At 43.0% G+C, this 21,339-nt stretch overlaps 1 protein-coding gene across 2 annotated transcripts in view; it reads left to right on the plus strand.

The window, feature by feature from the left end:
• The window catches only part of TRIT1 (tRNA isopentenyltransferase 1), a 46,814-nt gene extending 35,218 nt beyond the window's left edge, over positions 1-11,596 (plus strand). For both annotated transcript variants that reach the window (XM_080799985.1, XM_080799984.1), the window contains 7 exons: positions 1,985-2,127; positions 3,877-3,988; positions 4,358-4,470; positions 4,706-4,783; positions 7,554-7,663; positions 7,989-8,106; positions 10,768-11,596. In XM_080799985.1, the coding sequence (XP_080656111.1) occupies positions 1,985-2,127; positions 3,877-3,988; positions 4,358-4,470; positions 4,706-4,783; positions 7,554-7,663; positions 7,989-8,106; positions 10,768-10,937 (844 nt within the window). In that variant the 3' untranslated portion in view covers positions 10,938-11,596. The remainder of the gene's footprint in view (positions 1-1,984; positions 2,128-3,876; positions 3,989-4,357; positions 4,471-4,705; positions 4,784-7,553; positions 7,664-7,988; positions 8,107-10,767) is intronic.
• The last annotated feature ends 9,743 nt before the right edge of the window (positions 11,597-21,339 follow it).

Genomic DNA, 21,339 nt, shown 5'->3' on the forward strand with positions numbered 1-21,339 from the left:
TTTCACTATCTCCCACCACCCCATATACACCCAGAGCCTTTTTAGAAAATTTTGCGCTAATTCTGCCTCCCTGCCTCCCTGTCCATGGAATGTAGTACTAAAAAATAATGTTTCTTTGGGTATGGTTGCCCCTTGGAGTGTCACACACCATTGTACTGTCTAGGTATTTTTGCCCCCTTCAGAGCAATGTCACCTCAGGTGATAATGCACATTCTAGATACATGAAATTTATACTTCCAGTGTCCAAACATTTTATTTTAAAAAATGCTTTAATAGAGATATTTCAAAAATTTTTGGAGAACAAGAACATTAATGATGAACATTTTTGTGTTTTATGATGTAACTCTAGAGTTTGGTCTTAATTACCTTCTCTTTTTTTTTTTTTAAGATTTTTATTTATTTATTTGACAGACAGAGATCACAAGTAGGTAGAGAGTCAGGCAGAGAGAGGGGAGGGGAAGCAGGCTCCCCGCTGAGCAGAGAGCCCGATGTGGGGCTCGATCCCAGGATCCTGAGATCATGACCTGAGCTGAAGGCAGAGGCTTAACTCACTGAGCCACCCAGGCGCCCCTATTACCCTCTCTTTTTATTTATTTATTTATTTTTTAAAAGATTTTATTTATTTGTCAGAGCAAGAGAGAGCACAAGCAGGAGAGGCAGCAGCAGAGCAGACAGAGGGAGAGGAAAAGCAGGCTCCCCACTGCCCTCCCCACTGAGCAGGGAGCCCTATGCGGGGCTCAATCCCAGGACCCTGGGATCATGCCCTGATCATGGTGCTTAACTGACTGAGCTACCCAGGCTCCCCATCCTCTCTTTTTACTAATGAGTTTTATCTTATCACCTCTCTGCATTTTGCTACTTATAAACTAGTAATATGCCAAGAATTGTGTCTTAGAGTCAGTAGCCTCTGAACAAGCGTTTTAGAGTCCCTTCTTTGGAAAGGACTGGAAGACTTTATTCATCTTTCTTTTCTTTTCCTTTTTTTTTTTTTTTAAGGTTTTTTATTTATTCATTTGAGAGAGAAAGAGCACAAGCAAGGGGTGGGGGTGGAGGGGCTGAAGGAGAAGCAGACTGCCACAGAGCAGGGAGCCCAATGCAGGGCTCGATCCTAGGACCCCAGGATCACAACCTGAGATAAAGGCCAGCACTCAACTGACTGAGCCGACCAGGTGTTCCTCATTTTTCTTTTATTTTGAGACTGTTTCCTAACCTCCAGATAATTGAGATTATCTGTTACCACGATTTTTCCTCATAGGTCCTCTTTGAGTGACCAGTGGTATGGAAAGACAAGGGTCTCTACTCTTGTGTTAGGGTTTCAGGAAGTAGAATTGGGTCGGGAGGGAAAGATCACTTTCAAGCTGAATGAATAAGTTGCAGTCACCCAGAGTGGTGGTGTGTAGATTTGAGAGTTGCATTACCTAGGGCTGCATAACTAATAGAGGCAGACAGAGTTGAGGTGGCTGAAGAGTAAGTATGTGAGTTCTTTCTTCAATGGTCTTTGTGCTAGTAGAGGACCAAATCAGAAGTGTTCTTCGTTAATTCTAGACCTATGTAAAAAAAAGTTGATGAGCTGGATATACGACATACTTCTGTACTGTGGGAAAGGTGTTCCAGCGAGACTGGACTTGCTGGCTTGTAACAGTCTCCCAAATAAGCTCTTTTACTGCTTACCTGACGGTGAGTGAGTCCCATTCTGTTTGTGTGGAAGAAGCCTGCTGTTTTTGAACCTGAGTTTAGAAAAGTTAGTGTAGTTTAGTAGAATAGTATTCTTACTTGACCTAAAATTTTCTTTGGGACTGTTTTCCGAGTAGCTGTAGGATTGGAATAACCGCAGACCTTCATGGCTTCAGGACCTTATACAGTGTAAATGAGAAAGAGGTGTTCTGTAATAAATAGCCTCTCTCCTTGTTTCATTTGAGAATCAGTATTTTCTCATTGTTTTTATGGGTGTGTTCCCCCTCCCCCGCCCCTTTAAATGACTTAGGAGCTTGCAAGTGTTTGAAGAAACGGGAATCTCTCATAGTGAATTTCTTCATCGTCAACATGCAGAGGAAGGTGGTGGTCCCCTTGGAGGCCCTCTGAAGTTCCCTAACCTTTGCATCCTCTGGCTTCATGCTGACCAGACAGGTAAAAGACCTTTGCTGCCTTAGAGTCCATCTGAAATAGAGCTTATTATATATATATATACACACACACATATATATATATAATGCCCAGAACCATGAGTGGGTCTTAATAAGCACTAAACAAGAGTTAGCTCTTAATTTTATAATTACCATGATTCATTAACTTATTAAGGCACAGTGCCTTTCCCTTAGCTATCTGTCTGGAAAGGGAAGTAGGTGCCCCTGGCACTAGGATAAGATACCAAGGATGGGATAAGAGGAGATGGGTGGGATGGGTAAGAGACTGCCATCCAGGGAAGGCCTGAAGAAGAAGAGAAGGAAGGCTTTGAGGAAGGAGGTCTGACTCCCTGGTTGGCTGGGTGGAGGCTGCATCATTGATGATTCTAGAAGCAGCAGAAGCCCCAGACCTGAGAAATGGGTATGATGGTTAGCCTGATTATGGTTTTGTGGAGTTTTTTTCTTTTTTTTTGGTAAAGTATGATAATGCCTTGTGAGAGTACTAACTTCTCCATCCAGCTAACATTCAGTAAGCATTTGATGAAGTGCCGATATGCTGCATGGTTACTTGGATTTCAGAGACAAATGTGAGTCCGTGCCTGGTTTTTAGGAGCTCCTGGTCTAGTTGTGCAGCAAACAAAGATAGCTACTACATTGTGCTAAATGCTAGGCTAGAAAGTACCGTGAGGCCACAGAGAAGGGAGACCCATTTTTAAGGGTAACCTGTGGGCTGGTCTGTATGTGAACAGACAGCACAGTGTAGCGATTAAGAACACAGTCTTTGAGCCAAACTGCCTGGATTCAGATTCCTGCTCCACCATCTTCTAGCTGTGTGAGTTTCAAGGCAAGTTAGTTAACATTCCTGTGCCCCAATTTTCTCTTCTGTAAAGTGGAATTAATGATACTATTAATAATAATACATATATGTATTGAGGATTAGATGAATTACAACATACAAAGTGGTCAGATATGCATATATGTGATGAGTCCTTAATAAACAGACTTTTTAGGAATATAGAATAAGAGGTTACTGTTACTGCAGGCTGAGAAGTAGCAATGGCAGATAATGTAGAGCGTGGTTGAAATGGTGAAAATTTGTTAAATTGATCTCATGTGCAAGTTCATCAAAAGTAATTTTTTAAATGAAATTTTTGTGAATAAAAACATGTATTGCAGTTCAGCATAAAATAATGGAATCTGATTCATAATAAAGCTGACCACCACCTTTGGTCATAATAAAGTTTGACCATCACATCTGAATGATTATGACCCCTGACTCTTTGCTCCTTTGTCTGGCTCAGTAGTTCAAGATGTACCTAGGATGGCTTTGGATTAAAGTTCCTTGTTCCTATCCGTGGTGTCATATGAAAGTTCTTAAATGTAAAAGAACACGAAGCTAGAGTAACAAATATAATGGAAAAAAGTAAGAAGGATAACCAAGGGGTCTCTCAGCTACTTCTAAAGTAAACAATGAATATACATTCCATAATAAAATATTTGTCCTTCCTAATAGTTGTAACTGTATGTTTTCTCTTTAAATAATAAGACCTGTGGTTCATTTTGGCTGTTTTTATTGACGTGCGATCTTAAGTATGACATATATAGTATGAGTTATTCTATAATTTTTGGACTCTGAACCCTTTCTTCCATTTGAACAAATGTATTTCTTGTGGCAGCCTGTCCATTCATCGCATAAGTGTCTAGTGGGCCACCTATAACAGGCTTGCTGGTTGATGGGCTAATGTGATTGAAGTTCTAGATGAGCGCTTGGATAAGAGGGTGGATGACATGCTTGCTGCTGGGCTCTTGGATGAACTAAGAGATTTTCACAGACGCTATAATCAGAAGAAAGTTGCAGAAAATAGGTGAGGATTTGGCCATTTCTTTGGCCCACTCTCCCTCCCTTGCTTTCGGTCAAAAGACCATGAATGTAATACTGGCTTTGGATCTATTTGTAAATTAGCCTTTGTCCTTGGCATTGGCAAGGCTTGTTGGAAGGCAGTCTGGTGTACTTGTTACAGTTGCACTTTTCTAATCTGTCAGACATTCCTAGCAATGAATTTTCAAGAGAACTAACCAGGGAGCTGGTGGGGGGTGGTGGAAGAAGGAGTTTAGAGAAGCTGTAACTGTTGAGGATCTCAGTTTCTCATCTATGAGATGAAATGGCTCAGCTAGATCTTCTCTAAGCCCTCTCAGATGCAATGGCTCATCTGCTGATGCTCTCCTGTTCCCAGCCAGGACTATCAACACGGTATCTTCCAGTCCATTGGCTTCAAGGAATTTCACGAGTACCTGGTCACTGAGGGAAAATGCACACCAGAGATTAGTAACCAGCTACTAAAGAAAGGTGTGAATTCTTCCATCTAACCTAGTCTTGGACATCCTTGGGTGGCAGAGGTGCACCACTGGTATGGTCTGAGAAAGAGCTGAGGCCAGAAGAGTCCCAAATGGCCTTCAACTCAGAACTACCAAGTGTACTCCAGTGTGCTGCTATGGTTGATTTTCTCTTCTGCTGGGCTGGGAGGGCTTGCCTTTTGGCTGGGTCAGAACTTAGAGGTTCTTAGATCTACCTTGTCTTTCAGGTATTGAATCTCTGAAACAAGTGACTAAGAGATATGCCCGGAAGCAAAACCGATGGGTTAAAAACCGTTTTTTGAGCAGTAAGTCTCATGTTTTTCCTTATCCCATGGGTCCGTTTCCAGTAGAATATAGATCCTTAGCTCACCCAGAAAAGGAACTTTAGTTTCTGGACCTGTCGTAAGCTTTGGGGACCCGATCTGGGAGAGGGTCTACTGCATCAATGACTGTGCAGGATACTTCTTTGTAATGTCTCAGAAAACAAATGAAATCTTTCCAATGAGGAGTTGAACATCCGGGTGGTAGCTACAAACAGGTAAGAACATACTAGCAACACCTCCATAGAGTTGGTGCTCAAGGGTGACTTCAGCTTCAGATTTTGTTCTTGAAGTGCAGTCAGATTTCTTTAGGGAGGCTTTTCCTAATTCACATGGTTCTCGGGCATCTGGCTGGCTCAGTTGGAAGAGCATGTGACTCTTGATCTCAGGGGTCGTGAGTTTGGGCCCCATGCTGGATGTAGAGATTACTTAAAAAAAAAAAGAAAAAGAAAGAGTAAAGAGAGAAAGAAAGAAAATGGTTCTTAGAGTAGATGAGCAGTTGCAAAAGTCAAACCTACACCCGTGCTCCCAGCGTTGCCTTCCTTTCCTGTACGTGGTGCTTCCGAGTGCTGCAGCTTTGCCTTCAATTGAACAGCACTTTTAAGGAACAGGGAAGGAAATTCTCCTTCATTTGACCTTGTTCTGTGTCTTTGACACTAAATTTGGTGCTATATATATATTACTGAGCCTGTGAGGTAGGTGTTATTCTTTTATTTTTGCAGATAAGGCAAAGGAGGCTTTAGGAAGTTAAATATATTGCCAAAAATCTGCCAGCTGAATAAGCAGTATTGATTACAGGCCTGACACCCCCCCCCCACACACACATTGTACTTTTTAGTGCTCTTCTTGTTTCCTATAGCGATAACTTTAGCTAGACAGCATTGGTATTGGGCCTCAGGTAAGAAATTGTGCGGTTATGAGCTAAAATGAGATTACCTTAAAAGATAAACTGAATCACCAACTTTATCTTATGGACACTTCTTAAATATGCTTCTGAATCATCTCCTGTTTGCCTTTTGCTGTTAGATTTCTGCTTTCAGTTATAGATAAGGACAGCTGAGGCCTCCCCTCTGCTCTTCAGGGTCTCTGAACAGAAACATCTCGATCCATGTTGTTGACCACCGATAGCTGAAGTTCTCTCTCCCACACTTGCTTTCAGCCAGGCCTCTCTGGGGTAGTTCTGGCACCAAGGGGCTCTTTATACTTCCTTCTACTTACCCTGCTTTCTCTGCATGTCCTGTCAGATAGGAGAATTCTTGGCTTCAGCTAATACCGAAATCGAATTGCATCAACTGAAATTCACTACTACAGATTTCTAGTGCAGCTCTCTTCTCCCCAGGGCTAACAATTAGTCTGTAACAAAAGATGTTTTTTGTAATGATTTGAGACTTCCCCCTGTGGTAAAGCCACAATAACTCCCCCATCTCTGAGTCAGGAGGGATTGATGGCGCAGTGCATCATCTGCCCATTCCTCATTCATGTGTATGCCGGCTCAGTCCTAGTGCTAGAGTGAAAGGCACAGCTGCCTTGTAAACCAGGAGCTGTGTGTGATTGGCCAGGGCTAGTCTGCTGGGACATGGCTCTGGCAAGAAGCCAGAGGGACTTCCCCGCCCCAACTTGGCCTTGGACCCAAGCCAGAAATAGCAGCTGGGAGCCGAGAACTTGTTGAAAGGTGCTTAGACAGGGCACAGAAACCCAACAAAGGACTCAGAGGGGAAAGGAAAATATAGAGTGGCCTGGAAACAGGTGCAGAGCTTAGCCAAGGCCAGGTGTGCTGTGGATGCTGCTTGCACCCTCCCAGTCTCACCTTTCCGTGTGGTGGCAGGTGCAACGCAGTCCATTTTATGAAGAATCTTACTTGTGGTTGGCACAATCAAAAGGCCAGCACCTGCCAGCCGTTGGCATCCGAAGGACTTTGATGTTTTTGTCCATGTGGAGATGCTCTTTGCCTTTAGACAACTGACTTGACCTGGCTATGGAAGGCAATTTAGTGTGTCCATAGACAGGGGAAGTTACCAGCAGAGACTAAACAGTGTTGGCTGCAATGGACAGAATGCCTTTAGCTTTACTCTAGGCTATCCCTAGTCACCTCTCCATTCAGAAGTATTTACCAAAGGGTGTTTCTTGAATACTCTTCTAGATCTGTTTCCTGAAAGAAGGGGCTCAACTAGTTCAGTCAAGGCTTCTTTCTAGTTCTCAGATTTAGTGGCTCATTGATAGATATTCTTCTGTCTCAGTCCCTGAATATCCTTATGGTATCAACAAGTTTCATGAATGCCATACTGCTGAAGGGCTATATACAAACCTGAGACTAGTGTCTGCTCCTAAAGAAAGCTGTGAACTCTCACCACAAGAGGAACATCACTGTAAGATGATAGGCAACTTAGAACAGGCATTTACTTCAAACTGTTAGTTTATTTACTCCTTTGATATGCTATCTTCATATTGTAGCCCACATGGTTGTCACTAGAGCTGTTACTCTGTTCTGTTTTTCTGACTGATCTGGAAGATCCTATCTCTAGAATTCTCTGGATTATTCAGGTAGACTTGTTGGCTACAGATCAGTAAACCTTCTAGGTCATTCTTGGATTGTATGTAGTTGTTTGGTTCACGTTTCTGGCTAGAATGAATGGCATGATCAGAATGTTTATTCCTTTGGCCCCTTACATTTCCTTTGAGGATTTTGGAGTCCTGGGAGCAGAATTGAATGGGTCTTTGAGGCTGACTTCTCACAATTTCTCTTTGTCATCATTAGGACCTGGTCCCAGTGTCCCCCCAGTATATGGCTTAGAAGTATCTGATGTCTCGAAGTGGGAAGAGTCTGTTCTTGAACCTGCTCTTGAAATCGTGCAAAGTTTCATCCAGGTGATTATTAATCACAGTACTGCGTATTGTCTGGCTTTCAGAGACCTTTCCTTAGCTGGCACCTTTGTTGGCAGGAAACCAAGCTTTCTTTTCCAAGGGATAGAGCAGAAGAGCTGGCTGCTTTTAGATCCCTGGAGGCTGTGTTTCTACTTTCACATTTAGAAAGGTTGCTAAAATCTGTCTATAGTCCACCTGTTCTGTGGGATGAGAAAAAGGAATCTTGGGAAAATCCCACTTCCCTTAGTATCAGAGAATGAGATCCAAATCTCTCTGAGTTGATTGCTTCTCTCCCACCCTGCCACCCCCACCCCCCTTGTTCTTTCAGGGCCATGAGCCTACAGCTGCTCCAGTAAAGATGCCATGCAATGAAATGGAGAACAAGAGAAGTTACCACATGTGTGACCTCTGTGATCGAATCATCATTGGGGACCGTGAATGGGCAGGTGAGTCTGGGAAGGGCATGGAGAACTGTAAGGGTGACTCACAGCGACCTTGTGAAATTTAAGGTCTTTGATGGGTTGAATGCTAGAGTCTACTTATTTGTAAAGGGACGACCAGATTCCTCTAAGAGCCCCTAAGTACTCAAATTTCATAGAGACCTTCCCATTTTGGAGAGTTATCTTTGTATTCTGAATTTCAAAGGAAGATCGTATGCGCTCCATCTTCAGCTAGAGTAGATATTTTATTTATTTTTTAAGATTTTATTTATTTATTTGACAGAAGAGAGAGCAGAAGCACAAGCAGGGGGAGCAGCAGGCAGAGGGAGAGGGAGAAGCAGGCTCCGCACTGAGCAAGGACCACCCCGCAATGTGGGGCTCAGTCCCAGGACCCTGGGACCATGACCAGAGCTAAGGGCAGAGACTTAACTAAACTGAGTCACCCAGGGGCCCCTAGAGTAGATATTTTATACTGAGAGATCTGCAGTTAACTTTCCAGAGCTCCTTTGACTTTCCTGATCCTACCTTCTAGGAGTTTCTTGGCCTTTCATGTTTAGAACTCAGTGTGGATGAGGTGAGATTGTAAGGGAAACCAGCCAACTCACCCAAGAGACCAAGGAAGCAGAAACAGCTGGGAGAGTGGAGGTGGGGGGAGTTCAGTTACTCCTCCTGAGTACAGTCTTGAAAATGGGGTCTCTTTGGTAATTTTTAAGGTAATATATTGAAATGGTGGTGATTGCTAAAGCTATGATGAAAAGTGTTAAGCTGTGAAAGCAGGGGCACCTGGGTGGCTCAGTAGGTTAAGTGTCTGACTCTTGGTTTCAGCTCAGGTCATGAACTGTGCTCAGCGGGTAGTCTGCTTTGGGGATTCTCTCCCTCTGCTGCTACTCTGTCCCCACTCCCTTCCCCACGCATGCGTACACACTCTCTCTTTCAAATAAATAAATCTTTTAAAAAAAATCGTAAAAAAAATCGTAAAAAAAAAAAGATGCTATGAAAGTCAGACTTGTATAAAGGAGGTGGCCAAAGGGTGATGTCTTCTTTAAAGGTACTCCTGACTAAGCAGCATGGGCCCTGACCTTAGTCTCTTTTTTACTATTGTAGAGCCTGGATTCACCTCTGCCACAGAGTCACACTGAACTCCCCTGTCAGGTTCTTGCAGTCCTCTAGTCAAAGCCCAGAAAGGGCCAGGGCCTCCCAAGTCTTGAGTTTACATTCTGTTTGGAAATTTTTTTAAGGCTCACTCCTTTTGAGCACAGTAGGGCTTGTAGGGACCCAGTGGCTAGAATCCTGTTCAGAGCACTGCCTTGTGTGGGATTCTCCTAGAAATAGAGTTTTCTCCCCATACCAACCAATAGAATGATTAGTTCTGTTAACTGGTAATGCTGGCAAAATGAACTCCATTGTCAGAGATTGGGGATGGCGTGATTTGCCCAAGCAGCAGAAGAAGCCTCGATTGTCGTTGGTTTATAATGATGAAAGGGGAAGAGAAAGAGAGTGTCTGATTGTTTTTTTCTAAAGGAAACTTAGTGGTTCAGTTTGTCGAATGTCCTTCAGGGATAGCCTTAAAGAAACAACATTTGTGAGCCTTTGTGAGCTTAGCTTGTGTGAGCCCTTCTATAGTGCCATCTGTCAAGTCCTTGCTCCCATCTCCTGCTGCCATAGAGAGCCAGGCCAGAAGCCCTTTCTTGCCTTAGGCTCTAGCTGGAGAATAAAGCTGACTTTTTTCCCCCAAGTAAACTTTTCTTTGACTTCTAACCTCTTCCTTACTTGTTTTTTGCTTAGAAACCTTAAAATGATGTTTTTAATAGATATCAAAGATAATTTAATCTGGTTGTCTACGCCTTTAGAGACTTCCAAAGAAAATTTCCTTGAAAAAGAAAAAGTAGAAAGAAGCTAGTATGAGGATGGGAACAGTTTTCGTGGTGAGAGGTCAGAAATTGGTATCAGGCAGCAGTGACCTTTCAGTTTTACTGCTTATGTGGGCTCTCAACAAGGATTGGCAGAGAAGAATGCTTCCTGTTATCTCTCTGGAGCATTGTGTGCTTGGAGAATGGGAACCTTGTGGATTAGTCATTCAGATGGCTTGTCTAACCCAGGCAGAGGGATGTCAGATCAGCAGGGGTAACCTGTGTGAGCAGGAAAGAAGTGCAAGGACAGCTCTAGGTGTGATGTGGGACAGAGCATCTGTTCTGCAATATAGACAAGAATTTGGATTTGTAACTTTTTAGCTGAGTGAGTTGAAAGGTAATCTATCTGTCACAAGAAGCCACGTTCTGGAAAATTGAGTCTAGAGCCCTGATTCTGGAAAATTTGGTCTCTTTTTGGACTGTAGGTGAGCCGAAGAACTTACCTGCTATGTGTCCTTGGACAAAATCTAAGTCCTTGGTGAAATTCAGTTTCCTCCTGTATAAAATGAGCTGAATAATATTGTCCTGCAAGATGGCTGTGAGGATTAGTGATGTAAAGTACCCAGCAGGATACACTGACTGCTTGGTAGCTTGCTGGCCATGTAACTTCGCCTTCCCTTAAAAATGCTATGCAGCTCTACCAGTATGTGTTGATCCTGTTATTGTTAAAGAAAAGGATTATACAGTTAGTTTTGTTTGCTTCTAGGATTGATTCTAGAAAGTTCTAATGAGTTGTTTTTGTTTTGTTCTGTCTTAGCACATATAAAATCCAAATCCCACTTGCACCAACTGAGGAAGAGAAGAAGATTGGACTTGGATGCTCTTGCCACCATTGAGAGTCAGAGTATTTCTCCAGACTGTGACAAAGAACCCGAAGAGAAAGGGTCCCCAGGGCAGAAGGAGAAAGAGCTGAAATTGGGTGTTTAAAGAGAAATGTCCAGTAGCCTTTGCACAGGTAGGGACCCAGTTCAGGAGGGAGGGTTATGTCTGTGCCCCTGTCTGGACTGAGGAGTGCTACGCAGAAAGCCCCCACCATTTTCTTTCTGCAATGGTATAGTTTCAGTGTTCTTTGTCATGGAAACAGCAGGACTTGTTAGCTCCCGGTTTGGCTGATGTGCCTGGTAATGATGATTTTGGGAAGGAATTTTTTTTCTTTCAACCTAAAAGCTTCTATTTTTGAAAGAGGCACAGATTGCACTTTTTAATACTTGAGGATCTTTTTGGTAATGAATACCTGAATTTCCTATATCCCTTAAAAAAGAAGTTTTATGTCCCTGACTGTGGCTAAAAATATCTCATTTCCACTTTTATAAAAGATGACTGAAGTATTATGAGCCACAAATCAGGAGTTCTGGATTTGGGTGAATGGCAGGAAAGGCCCAGCCCCAGTGAGATGATTAAGTGAACTCAACCAGTTGTTGGATTCCACTGAGAAGGAGAGAAGGAGGTGGTCATGATGTGGCTTGAGAACTAAAGACTTTGACATTTGTTGAGCTCCTGTGTGATAATTACTATCACTGCTATCTTTTTACTGAGTTAAGAGTCTGTATTTTTATTAAAAGTTAAATAAAGAAAAAGTTTCTAGGAGTCTGTTTAGTCCTTAAGAAATATATATATTCCATGTCTAGTTTATACACAGTAGGCTCTGTAATCAGCATACGTGATAGCATTGGGGCACCAGGGGGCTCAGTTGGTTAAGCATCCTAAGGGCGCCTGGGTGGCTCAGTTGTTGGGCGTCTGCCTTCGACTCAGGTCATGATCCCAGGATCCTGGGATAGAGCCCCACATCGTGACTCCCTGCTCAGCAGGAAGCCTGCTTCTCCCTCTCGCACTCCCCCTGCTTGTGTTCCCTCTCTTGCTGTGTCTCTCTCTGTCAAATAAATAAAATCTTAAAAAAAAAAAGGGGGCAAAAAAAAAAAAGCATCCTATTCTTGATCTCAGCTCAGGTCTTGATCTTCACGTCCTACGTTGGGCTCCACACTGGGCTTAGATCCTACGTAAAAAACAAAACAAAACAAAAACATGATAGCCTTTTTTCATTCGTCTTATGATCGTACTGTCTAGTCATTATTTTTTTTTTAAGATTTTTATTTACTTGTTTGACAGAGAGACAGCAAGAGAGGGAACACAAGCAGGGGGAGTGGGAGAGGGAGAAGCAGGCTTCCCACTGAGCAGAAAGCCTGATGCGGGGCTCAATCCCAGGACCCTGGATTGAGTCGAAGGCAAACGCTTAACAACTGAGCCACCCAGGTGCCCCTGTCTAGTCATTAGTTAGCAAATATTTATTGAGCACTTACTATATTCCTGGGAGACATAGAGGGTTATTGGAGACATGTGATTTCTAGCAGTGTTGAGTATATGTATGTATTTAGCATAAAATTAAGCATTTTTGTGTTTACAGTTCAGCATTAATTATGTTCATAATGCTATGCAACTATCACCTCTATTTCCAAAATTTTTCATCACCCCAAACAAGGTGTATCCATTAAGCCATAACCTCATTCAAGTAATACTTTATTTGTTCAGAATCTACTAGATGAGAGGCTAGAGGGAAAATGGAGATAAAATGAGATGTCGGGGCGCCTGGGTGGCTCAGCGGGTTAAGCCTCTGCCTTCGGCTCGGGTCATGATCTCGGGGTCCTGGGATCGAGCCCCGCATCGGGCTCTCTGCTCGGTGGGGAGCCTGCTTCCCTTCCTCTCTCTCTGCCTGCCTCTCAGCCTACTTGTGATCTCTGTCAAATAAATAAAATCTTTAAAAAAAAAAATAAAATGAGATGTCATTCTTGTTTTCAGGGAGCTTTGTTCATTACTGTACCAACAGCCAGTCTAGGGAAGAGAATATCTAAAGGCCATAAGAGGTGTGTATATACTTTGTGTATTAAACTTTGGAGGGGAGGGAAGAGAGGGGAAGGGGATCATGGAAGAAGGAGCATTTCTGCTGGACCTTAAAAAGCAGTTCTTGGTTAGTTCTTGGTTAGTAGGAGGAGAGGGTAAAGAACTATCAATCCTGGCTGACCTTTTTAAAAACAGTGCTGAATTCCATAGCCTTACCTTTTTTTTCTTTTTCCTTCTAACATTTTTTAAAAGTCATTTTTTCCACTAAATTTGTTTACATAGTTCAAAATCAAAATGATATCAGAAGACATTCATTGAGGGGCCCCTAGGTGGCTCTCCGCTCTATCTCTGAAATAAATAAAATCTTTATTTAAAAGAAAGGTGTTTTGTATTTGAAAGAGCACAAGCAAGGAGTGGTGGGGGGGACGGGGCAGAGGGAGATGCAGATTCCCCACCCAGCAGGGAGCCTGACGTGGGGCTCCATGCCAGGACCCTGAGAGGATCTTGACCTGAGTGGAAGGCAGACGCCCAACCAACTGACCCACCTGGGTGCCCCTAAATAAAATCTTTAAAAAAAAAAGACATTCTTTGAGAAATGTCACTCCCATCTCTAGCCCCTTCTCCCCAAGTAGATACTTACTAGATTTTAATCTCTCTCAAGAGTATTTATTTATTTATTTAAAAGATTTTATTTATTTATTTGACAGAGAAGCAAGCTCCATGCTGAGCAGAGACCTCGATGCGGGGCTCAGTCCCAGGACCCTGGGATCATGACCTGAGCCAAAGGCAGACGCTTATGGACTGAGCCGCCCAGGGGGCCCTCAAGAGTTTTTTTGTTTTTGTTTTTTGTTTTTTTTTAAAGATTTTATTTATTTACTTGACAGACAGAGATCACAAGTAGGCAGAGGCAAGCAGAGAGAGAGGGGGAAGCAGGCTCCCTGCTGAGCAGAGAGCCCGATGTGGGGCTTGATCCCAGGACCCTGAGACATGACCCGAGCTGAATGCAGAGGCTTTAACCCATTGAGCCACCCAGGCACCCCACCTCAAGAGTTTTTTAATGCAAAAATGAACAAATAGAAATATGTATCCACACCCCACCCCTACCTCTTACCCAAAAGATAGCCTTTAGCACATACTCTCTTCATCTGTCACCTCCCCTGTAAGCAGCATCTGGGTGTGCGTGGATTTCTCCTGCCACCTCTGTCAGGTCTCTTGTGTTGGGCCTTAACCATTTACGCTAGATTCCCCAGTTAACTCCAGCAGGGTTCACTTACCTCATACACTGAACTTCATTCAGATGCTAGGGTTTAGGCCCAAACCAGTCTCTGACAAATTCTTAAGCTATGGCCAGCCCATTCGTTCAGCCAGCAGATACCTCAGAACTTACCATACACTTGGTGCTTTGCCAGACTCAGAGGCTACAGTGGTGGTCCAGAAAGTCCACACTGATTAAATAATTACCGAATTAGGGGGCACCTGGGTGGCTCAGTGGGTTAAGCCTCTGCCTTCAGCTCAGGGAGTGATCTCGGGGTCCTGGGATTGAACCCCGCATCGGGCTCTCTGCTCAGCAGGGAGCCTGCTTTCCCCTCTCTCTTTCTGCCTGCCTCTCTGCCTACTTGTGATCTCTCTGTGTTAAATAAGTAAAAAAAAAAAAAAAAAAAAATCTTTAAAATAATTACCGAATTATAGCTGTAATAACGCTGCAAAGAAATCACACTTGCTGTAAGAGCAAGTAATCCAAAGCCCTGCGCCCCATCCCCTTCGTGTGTGGGAGTGTGTGCATGCGTTGGGGGAAGGCGCGCGTGACACAACAGGGCACAGCGTGATGCTAGCTCGGGGTTTGGAGCCAGGTCTGCAGATATGGTACGGCATGACCTGGAAAGCTGAGGTTCTCAACATGACTTCAGTGGCTTCTCCTTCCTTCTGCACTCTGTGGGTGGAATATCCCGGACCCCTTGAGTTTTATTGAGCTTTACCCATTTTTAATGACTTTGAATTTCAAGAATACATTTTTCTAAGCTAAAGAAGAAATTATCTTTGTATCCACCCCATGTTGTTCTTTACATGGAACATAATACAGTGTTCCCAGTCAGTTTTACATTAACTACTTCTGGAGCTAAGAGAGCAGAGGTCACATCTTCCCACTGGAAGTGGGGATGGATACTTAACTGTGAGTCAAACAGGACCGAGTGTGTTATATACTCTCTTCTCACATAGTCCTGGGAGGGAGAGGCAGTTTCTCTCCCCAGTAACCAGCGGGCAGAGGGACTGGGCCCAGGAGCACATCACGGAACAGCTGGCCCCAGCTGAGGCACTATTAAGCTGCCTGTAATTTTAGGAGGAGCCTTGTCTCTGAAATGCTCTTCACTTAAGTCACTAGATGTATTTTAAAGCTTTAAAAAAAGTTTCAGTGGAGAAGCAGGAAAAACTAGTTCTAATAATCCCACCTCCAAAAGCCTTTAATCCTTTCACCTGAAATACCTGGAGCAGCAGCTTCTCATTGAATCACTGCTATCTCTGTGGCAATTGGAAATCAGGAACTTCCTGAAAGAAGGAAATCCAAATGCCCCATATTTATGAAGTACCTACGAAATTTAAGGCATTGTCGTTGGGCCCACTGCCTCTGTTCTTAGAAACTGTAAATTCAACAAGATTAATTCCTTCACCATCAGCAGGGAGTGTAGGGAAGAGGAACACTCACTAGAAATCAGCTTGGTGCCCCAATCTGAGGCCCTGCATTGAGGTAGATTTCCCCTTCTCTGCCTGCTGCCTTCTGAATGACCTTGCTGTTGAGTGTAAGGAAGGAAAGTAGTTCTTCCTAGTGATTGTCATAAATAAAGGGATGAAAGGATCCTCAGCACCTTCTTGTGCAGATGGGAAATCAAGCCCCAAACATGGATGTTCCATAGCCCTAGAGCAGGTTATGGCAAAGCCAGGACAAAGCTCCGCTTCCCTCTGTTTACTGTTACTAAATATCTCATTCCAGATTTCATTTGAGAGCTGGAAAGGACCAGGGAGACCAGCTCTGGGCTATCTGTTCAGCCTGGATTGAGGGTGAGGAGTGCCATTTTGTACCATCTGGCCTCAGCTAATCCCCAGACAAGCCAATCCCTTTGGTCCAGGTGCTCAGAGTCTCCAGTCCACAACAGTGCTCTCTAAATGGCTTTGGTAATTAATTCCAGCACTCAGCAAGCTATCTGGTCCACCTACCTTTGTCAGTAAAAAAATTTTTGCCCCAGTTTTATTGAGATAAGGTCAAAAAAGAAAGTAAAAATCTTAACTAGGCTCTACACTTCTTGTAGTTAAGGCAATGCTGTTTTTAAGTGGGTAGGAAGTACTTTGACTCTGAATATCAGAGAGCTGGATTCTTAGTTTTTAAAATATTTTGCTTGATTTTTAGGGCCAAGCAGGAAAACAGTTCCATCTGTAGGCTAGGTACGTGGTTTGATCCTTTGTAATCCTCAGTAACTGTATTCTTAGCCTCAGTTCCTACAGAGAGGTTTTTTTGCTTAAAACATGACGTTAAAAACACCACCAACAAAGAAACACTAGAAGGCAAGCTTTTATGAATGCAGTAACCTGTCTGTATATCCCCAACATGTGGAAAATCAAGTATTTGTTGAAGTAATTACATGAAAGCATAAAAGCTAAGTAGGTCTCTACATAAATGATGTGTTTTAATCATTAAATAATTACCTTAACCAGGATGAAGAAAATCTTGAGATAGCAGCCAGAGGAAGGAATTTCAGTATTTATCAAGTGCTTGGGCAGTTAGGGCTATTTTCTAAAAAGATGACTAACGGGTCACTTGTAAAGCTATTCTGAATACGTACAAAGGAAGCTGCATGGTTTTATTAGTTAGGATAAAAGGCTAAGCTGCTATAACAAAGAAGCTCAACAATACAGTGGCTTAGGAACAAAGAAGTTTGTTTCTTTCTCACATAACAACTCTGGGGAGGGAGTTAACTTTTCTGAAGTGAGCGGTCCAGGTCAGTGGGGCAGCTGTGCTCCAAGCAGTCATTCAGGGACATGGACGGGTTCCTTATATCATGTTGCTTTTCCAGCCTCTGGGTGGGCATTGTCATTTTATCATCTGCATGAGTGAAGCTAGGTCATCACTGGTGGGAAGGGGAAATGGGAAGGGGAAACAGCACAGAGGAGACACCAGAAGCCTTAAGGCCTGGACCCTGCAGTAGCACACATACCTCGCACTTTCCTTTGGCAAGAACTTAGTCATGGCTGTCCGCACCTACCTGCAGAGGAGGCTGAGAAATGCAGTCAAGCCATGTGCCAAGAAAAAATGGGAGAACAGATTTTGGTGGGCAACTTGCAGTCTCCACTAAATACTTGTATCCCGGAAAGAGCCCCGGACTCCAGGCTGGTGTAACTAATTAGCTTTGCTATCTTGCTAGGGGCAGATCTATTTCCCCATCTGTGAAATCAGTGAGCTGTATGCGCTGACTGCTGAAATACTTCAAAAAGTAAAGCTGGACAAAATCTTGGCTGGTGAGATTTTTAAAGATGGGTTTGAAAAGTGTCCTAAGGAACGAGAGACTGCATGAGCCACAGGGCCAAATGGCGAACGCTCTTGAGATGGTGGGGAGGAGTGAGAGGTATTTTGGTGGCATTGCAGAGTAACTGAACTAAGGGCTGCAACTACCTACCTGTGGACTTCTATTTATGTGGGGAGAAAAGAAAGGAAACAACCAAAACTGTATTTGATAGGAATACTTTCCTATTCAGTATACTGTCTCTGTGACCTTGGGAAAATTGCTCAAGCGACCTGAGTTTCCTTATATATAAAATGGAGTTATTGCCTCCATTCCAGAGGACATCCTAAGGATTAAATGAGGTCCTTTTGAAAACATCATAGTTGTTGCCATTTACTGGCAATGCAGTGCCCAGTAAATGGTGGGTATAAATTGGATTTATTTGCTTCGTGTGGAAAAATTGTTAATACTCCTGAAGTGTTGGTTTATGGTGTCATGTCAGTTCCCAGAAGTTACCAGGTCAAGCTCTAAGTTAAAACTGATTAGGTTGGTGATCTACAACGCTCATGGCCTAAAATGGTGCCTCTTGTATAGTCTACCATTTACTAGATGTTGTTACTGGTTTTTTTTAATTTAAAAATTTTTTATTAAAAATTTTTTATTAAAAAATTTTTATTAAAATTTTTATTTAAAAAATTTAATTAAAGAATTTTTATTAAAAAATTCTAATAAAAATTTTTTTATTAAAAATTATTTTATTAGAATACCCAATTGGAGCTTGAACTCATGACCCTGAGATCAAGAGTCATATGTCCAGTGGATGAACCAGCCAGGGCCCTTGTTTTTTTTTAACGATACGATTTCTTCATGGCTTAGCTCATTTGCTTAAACTGTTTTCTTCATCTGGAATGCTTTCTGCTACTTTTTACCTAGTGAACTCCTATATATCCTTGAAGGCCCAAATCTAATGTCCTCTCCTTAGACAAAGCTTCGTTGGCACCTCTAAGGAAGCTTAGTGTCTCCTTCCTATGTGTTCCCATAGTAGTTTTTTGTTTTTGTTTTTAAGTAATCTCTGGCCACTGTGGGGCTTGAACTCAAGACCCCGAGATCAGGTCCATCCAGGTGCCCCTCCATAGCAGTTTATAAGTAACATTAGGAAGTACTTAAATAGCAGTATGTGCCAGACAGGTTTTAAGTACTTTACGTATAATAACTCATTTAATTCTCACAACAGCTCTGTGAGGTAGTATCATCATCGTTGTTATTAGTCCTATTTTTTAGCTGAGGAAACTGGAAGAGTTAAGTCATTTCCCTGAGCGCAAGCTGGGGTTTGAAACTAGGCGGGTGGCTCCAAAGTCTGTGTTCTCACCCACCATATTCTTTTGCCTCGTTATTCTGCTAACGCTCATATTACCTATAGCTATCTCTGCCTCCAGTTGGAGAGAAAATTCTGTCAAGATGTCAGTCCTATTTTGAGACATATGTAGGACTTACATTGGACACCCAACATATACTGAGGCTAGTTCCTGCAAGGCATGCCGCTGTGTCTAAACATAAACGTGACTGCTTCTCATTGAGTGCTTGCTGTGTGTCAGGCAGGCCTTGTGTGTTAAGCACCTGCATACCTTATAATGATTCCTTTAAACAAACGGACAAGGTAATTTATTATCCCCACCTTATATTCAGAGTGCTTTCTGGTGACTGGCGCATAGTCAACACACAGATATTTTTTGAGTACTAGAAAGAAAGCTCTGTGAGGGCAGGGGGTTTTGTCATTGTTAACTGCTTTATCCCTGGCACCTGCTGGGGGCCTGCAGCTTGCAAGGCACTCACTAAATATTTGTTGAGCTAGGATATGAAGCCAGGTTGGGCTGACTCCAAACCCATGCTCTAACCGTTATGCTGCTTCATTAAGGACATTCCTTTAGGGCGTTTTCAATGTACAAATTATTTATATCCCAACTACTTGTAAGAAGGAATCAAGAAAAGAAAAAGCAAAAAAGATTCCCAAAGAACTAACCCTTTACTAAGATGTTTATTTTAGTTAAGACTCATGGTTACCAATGAAATAAGCCAAACTCTGGGGCGCCCGGGTGGCTCCGTTGGCTAAGCGTCCGACTCTTGATCTCAGGTCTTGCTCTCAGGGTTGTGAGATCGAGCCCCACACTGGGGCACCCAGCATGGAGCCTACTTTAAAAAAAATGAAATAAGCCAGACTCTAACTGAAGCAAAAAGGTGAGTTTATGATAGGATTACTTAGGTGTCTCATCAGATTCAAGGACGGAAAAGCCCCAGGCACAACCAGTACTACCTAATCTGATGCTGTTGGAGACGCTGCTCTCTCCTCTCTTTGCAAACAGGCTTTTTCTACATGATGCAGACCAGGCTGCCAGTAGCACCTAAGCTTTACTGCTTAGAGCTCTTACAGCAGAGAGATTGTGCTGATTCTTTCTCTAAAGTTCTGAAGTGCCAGGATATCTTAAAACCATTAGGATGGCTCCTATCAAAAACCAGGAAATAACACGTTGATGAGGATGTGGAGAAACTGAAACCCTTGTGCAATGTTGGTGGGAATGCAAAATGGTACAGCAGCTACAGAAAACAGTACAGTGGTTCCTCCAGAAATCAAAAATAGAATTGCTGAATGACCTAGCAGTTCCACTTCTGGGTGTGTACCCAAAAGAACTGAAAGCAGGGTCTTGAAGAGATTTTTGTACACCCGTGTTCATTGTAGCATTATTCACAGTAGACAAAAAATGGAAATAACCCTCAAGTGCCCATGGCCAGATAAATGGATAAGCAAAATGTGGTATATACATACAATGGAATATTACTCAGTCTTAAGGAGGCAGGAAATTTCTGACAGTGGTCCAACATGGATGAACCTTGAGGATGTTATGCTAAATAAAATAATCCAGGCACAAAAAGGACAAATAGTGTATGATTCCACCTATATGAGGGATCTAAAGTAGTCAAATTCATAGAGATAGAAAGTTGAATGGTACTTGCCAAGGCCTGGAGAGCAGAGGAAATGGGGAGTTGTTCAATGGGTATAGAATTTCAAGTTTGCAAGATGAAAAAGTTTTGGAGATTGGTCGTGCAACAGTGTGAAATGCTCAACACTACTGAACTATACATTTGAAAATGGTTTAAGATCATAGATTTTAGGGGCGCCTTGGCGACTCAGTCAGTTAAGTGTCCGACTCTGGGTTTCAGCTCAGGTCATGATCTCTGGGTCTTGGGGTCAAGCTCTGCATTGGGCTCCACGCTGAGCGGGTAGTCTGCCTCTGCCCCTTGCCCTGCTCTCTCTCTCTCTCTCAAATAAAATAAAGTCTTTAAAAAAAATAATAGATTTTACGTTATGTATATTTTGCCACAGTTTGAAAAAAGAGTCCCAAGGGTGCCTGGGTGGCTCAGTTGGTTAAGCATCTGCCTTCGGCTCGGGTCATGATCCCAGAGTCCTGGTATCAAGCCCTGCATCGGGCTCCCTGCTCAGCAGAGAGCCTGCTTCTCCCTCTCCCTCTGCTTGCCACTCTGCCTACTTGTGCTCTCTATCTCTCTGTCAGATAAATAAATAAAATCTTAAAAAAAAAAAAAAAGAGTCCAAAGAAAGGGATTCATTAGCCTTAATTGGGTCTGGTGCTTATCCTGAGGCCCCTCAATCAGCCAGGCTAGGGATGGAATTTTGAAAGAATAGGGCAGTTCCCATGGAAACCAAATGGACGGAATGGAGGTGGAGTGACACCCAGAAGTAGTGTGTGTGAGTGGGGAGGGGAGGCCAATTGGACAGACGAACAGTGGGTGTCCACTGCTGAGTTCCTGCCTTCTAGTCAACAACACCCTTGTCTTTCTAGCAGCAAGGGTCATTTGTGCTACCTCCACCTGGGTAGCACTTGCCATCATATTCATCATCAGACAGGTCATAGTCACTCCTTACATATTTACAACTTAGTACATTTTTAACAAAGTTACATATCTCCTTAGTCCTTGCCAAAAATCTTTCA

This window comes from Martes martes, assembly GCF_963455335.1.
Source record: "Martes martes genome assembly, chromosome: 4".
NCBI lineage: Eukaryota > Metazoa > Chordata > Mammalia > Carnivora > Mustelidae > Martes > Martes martes.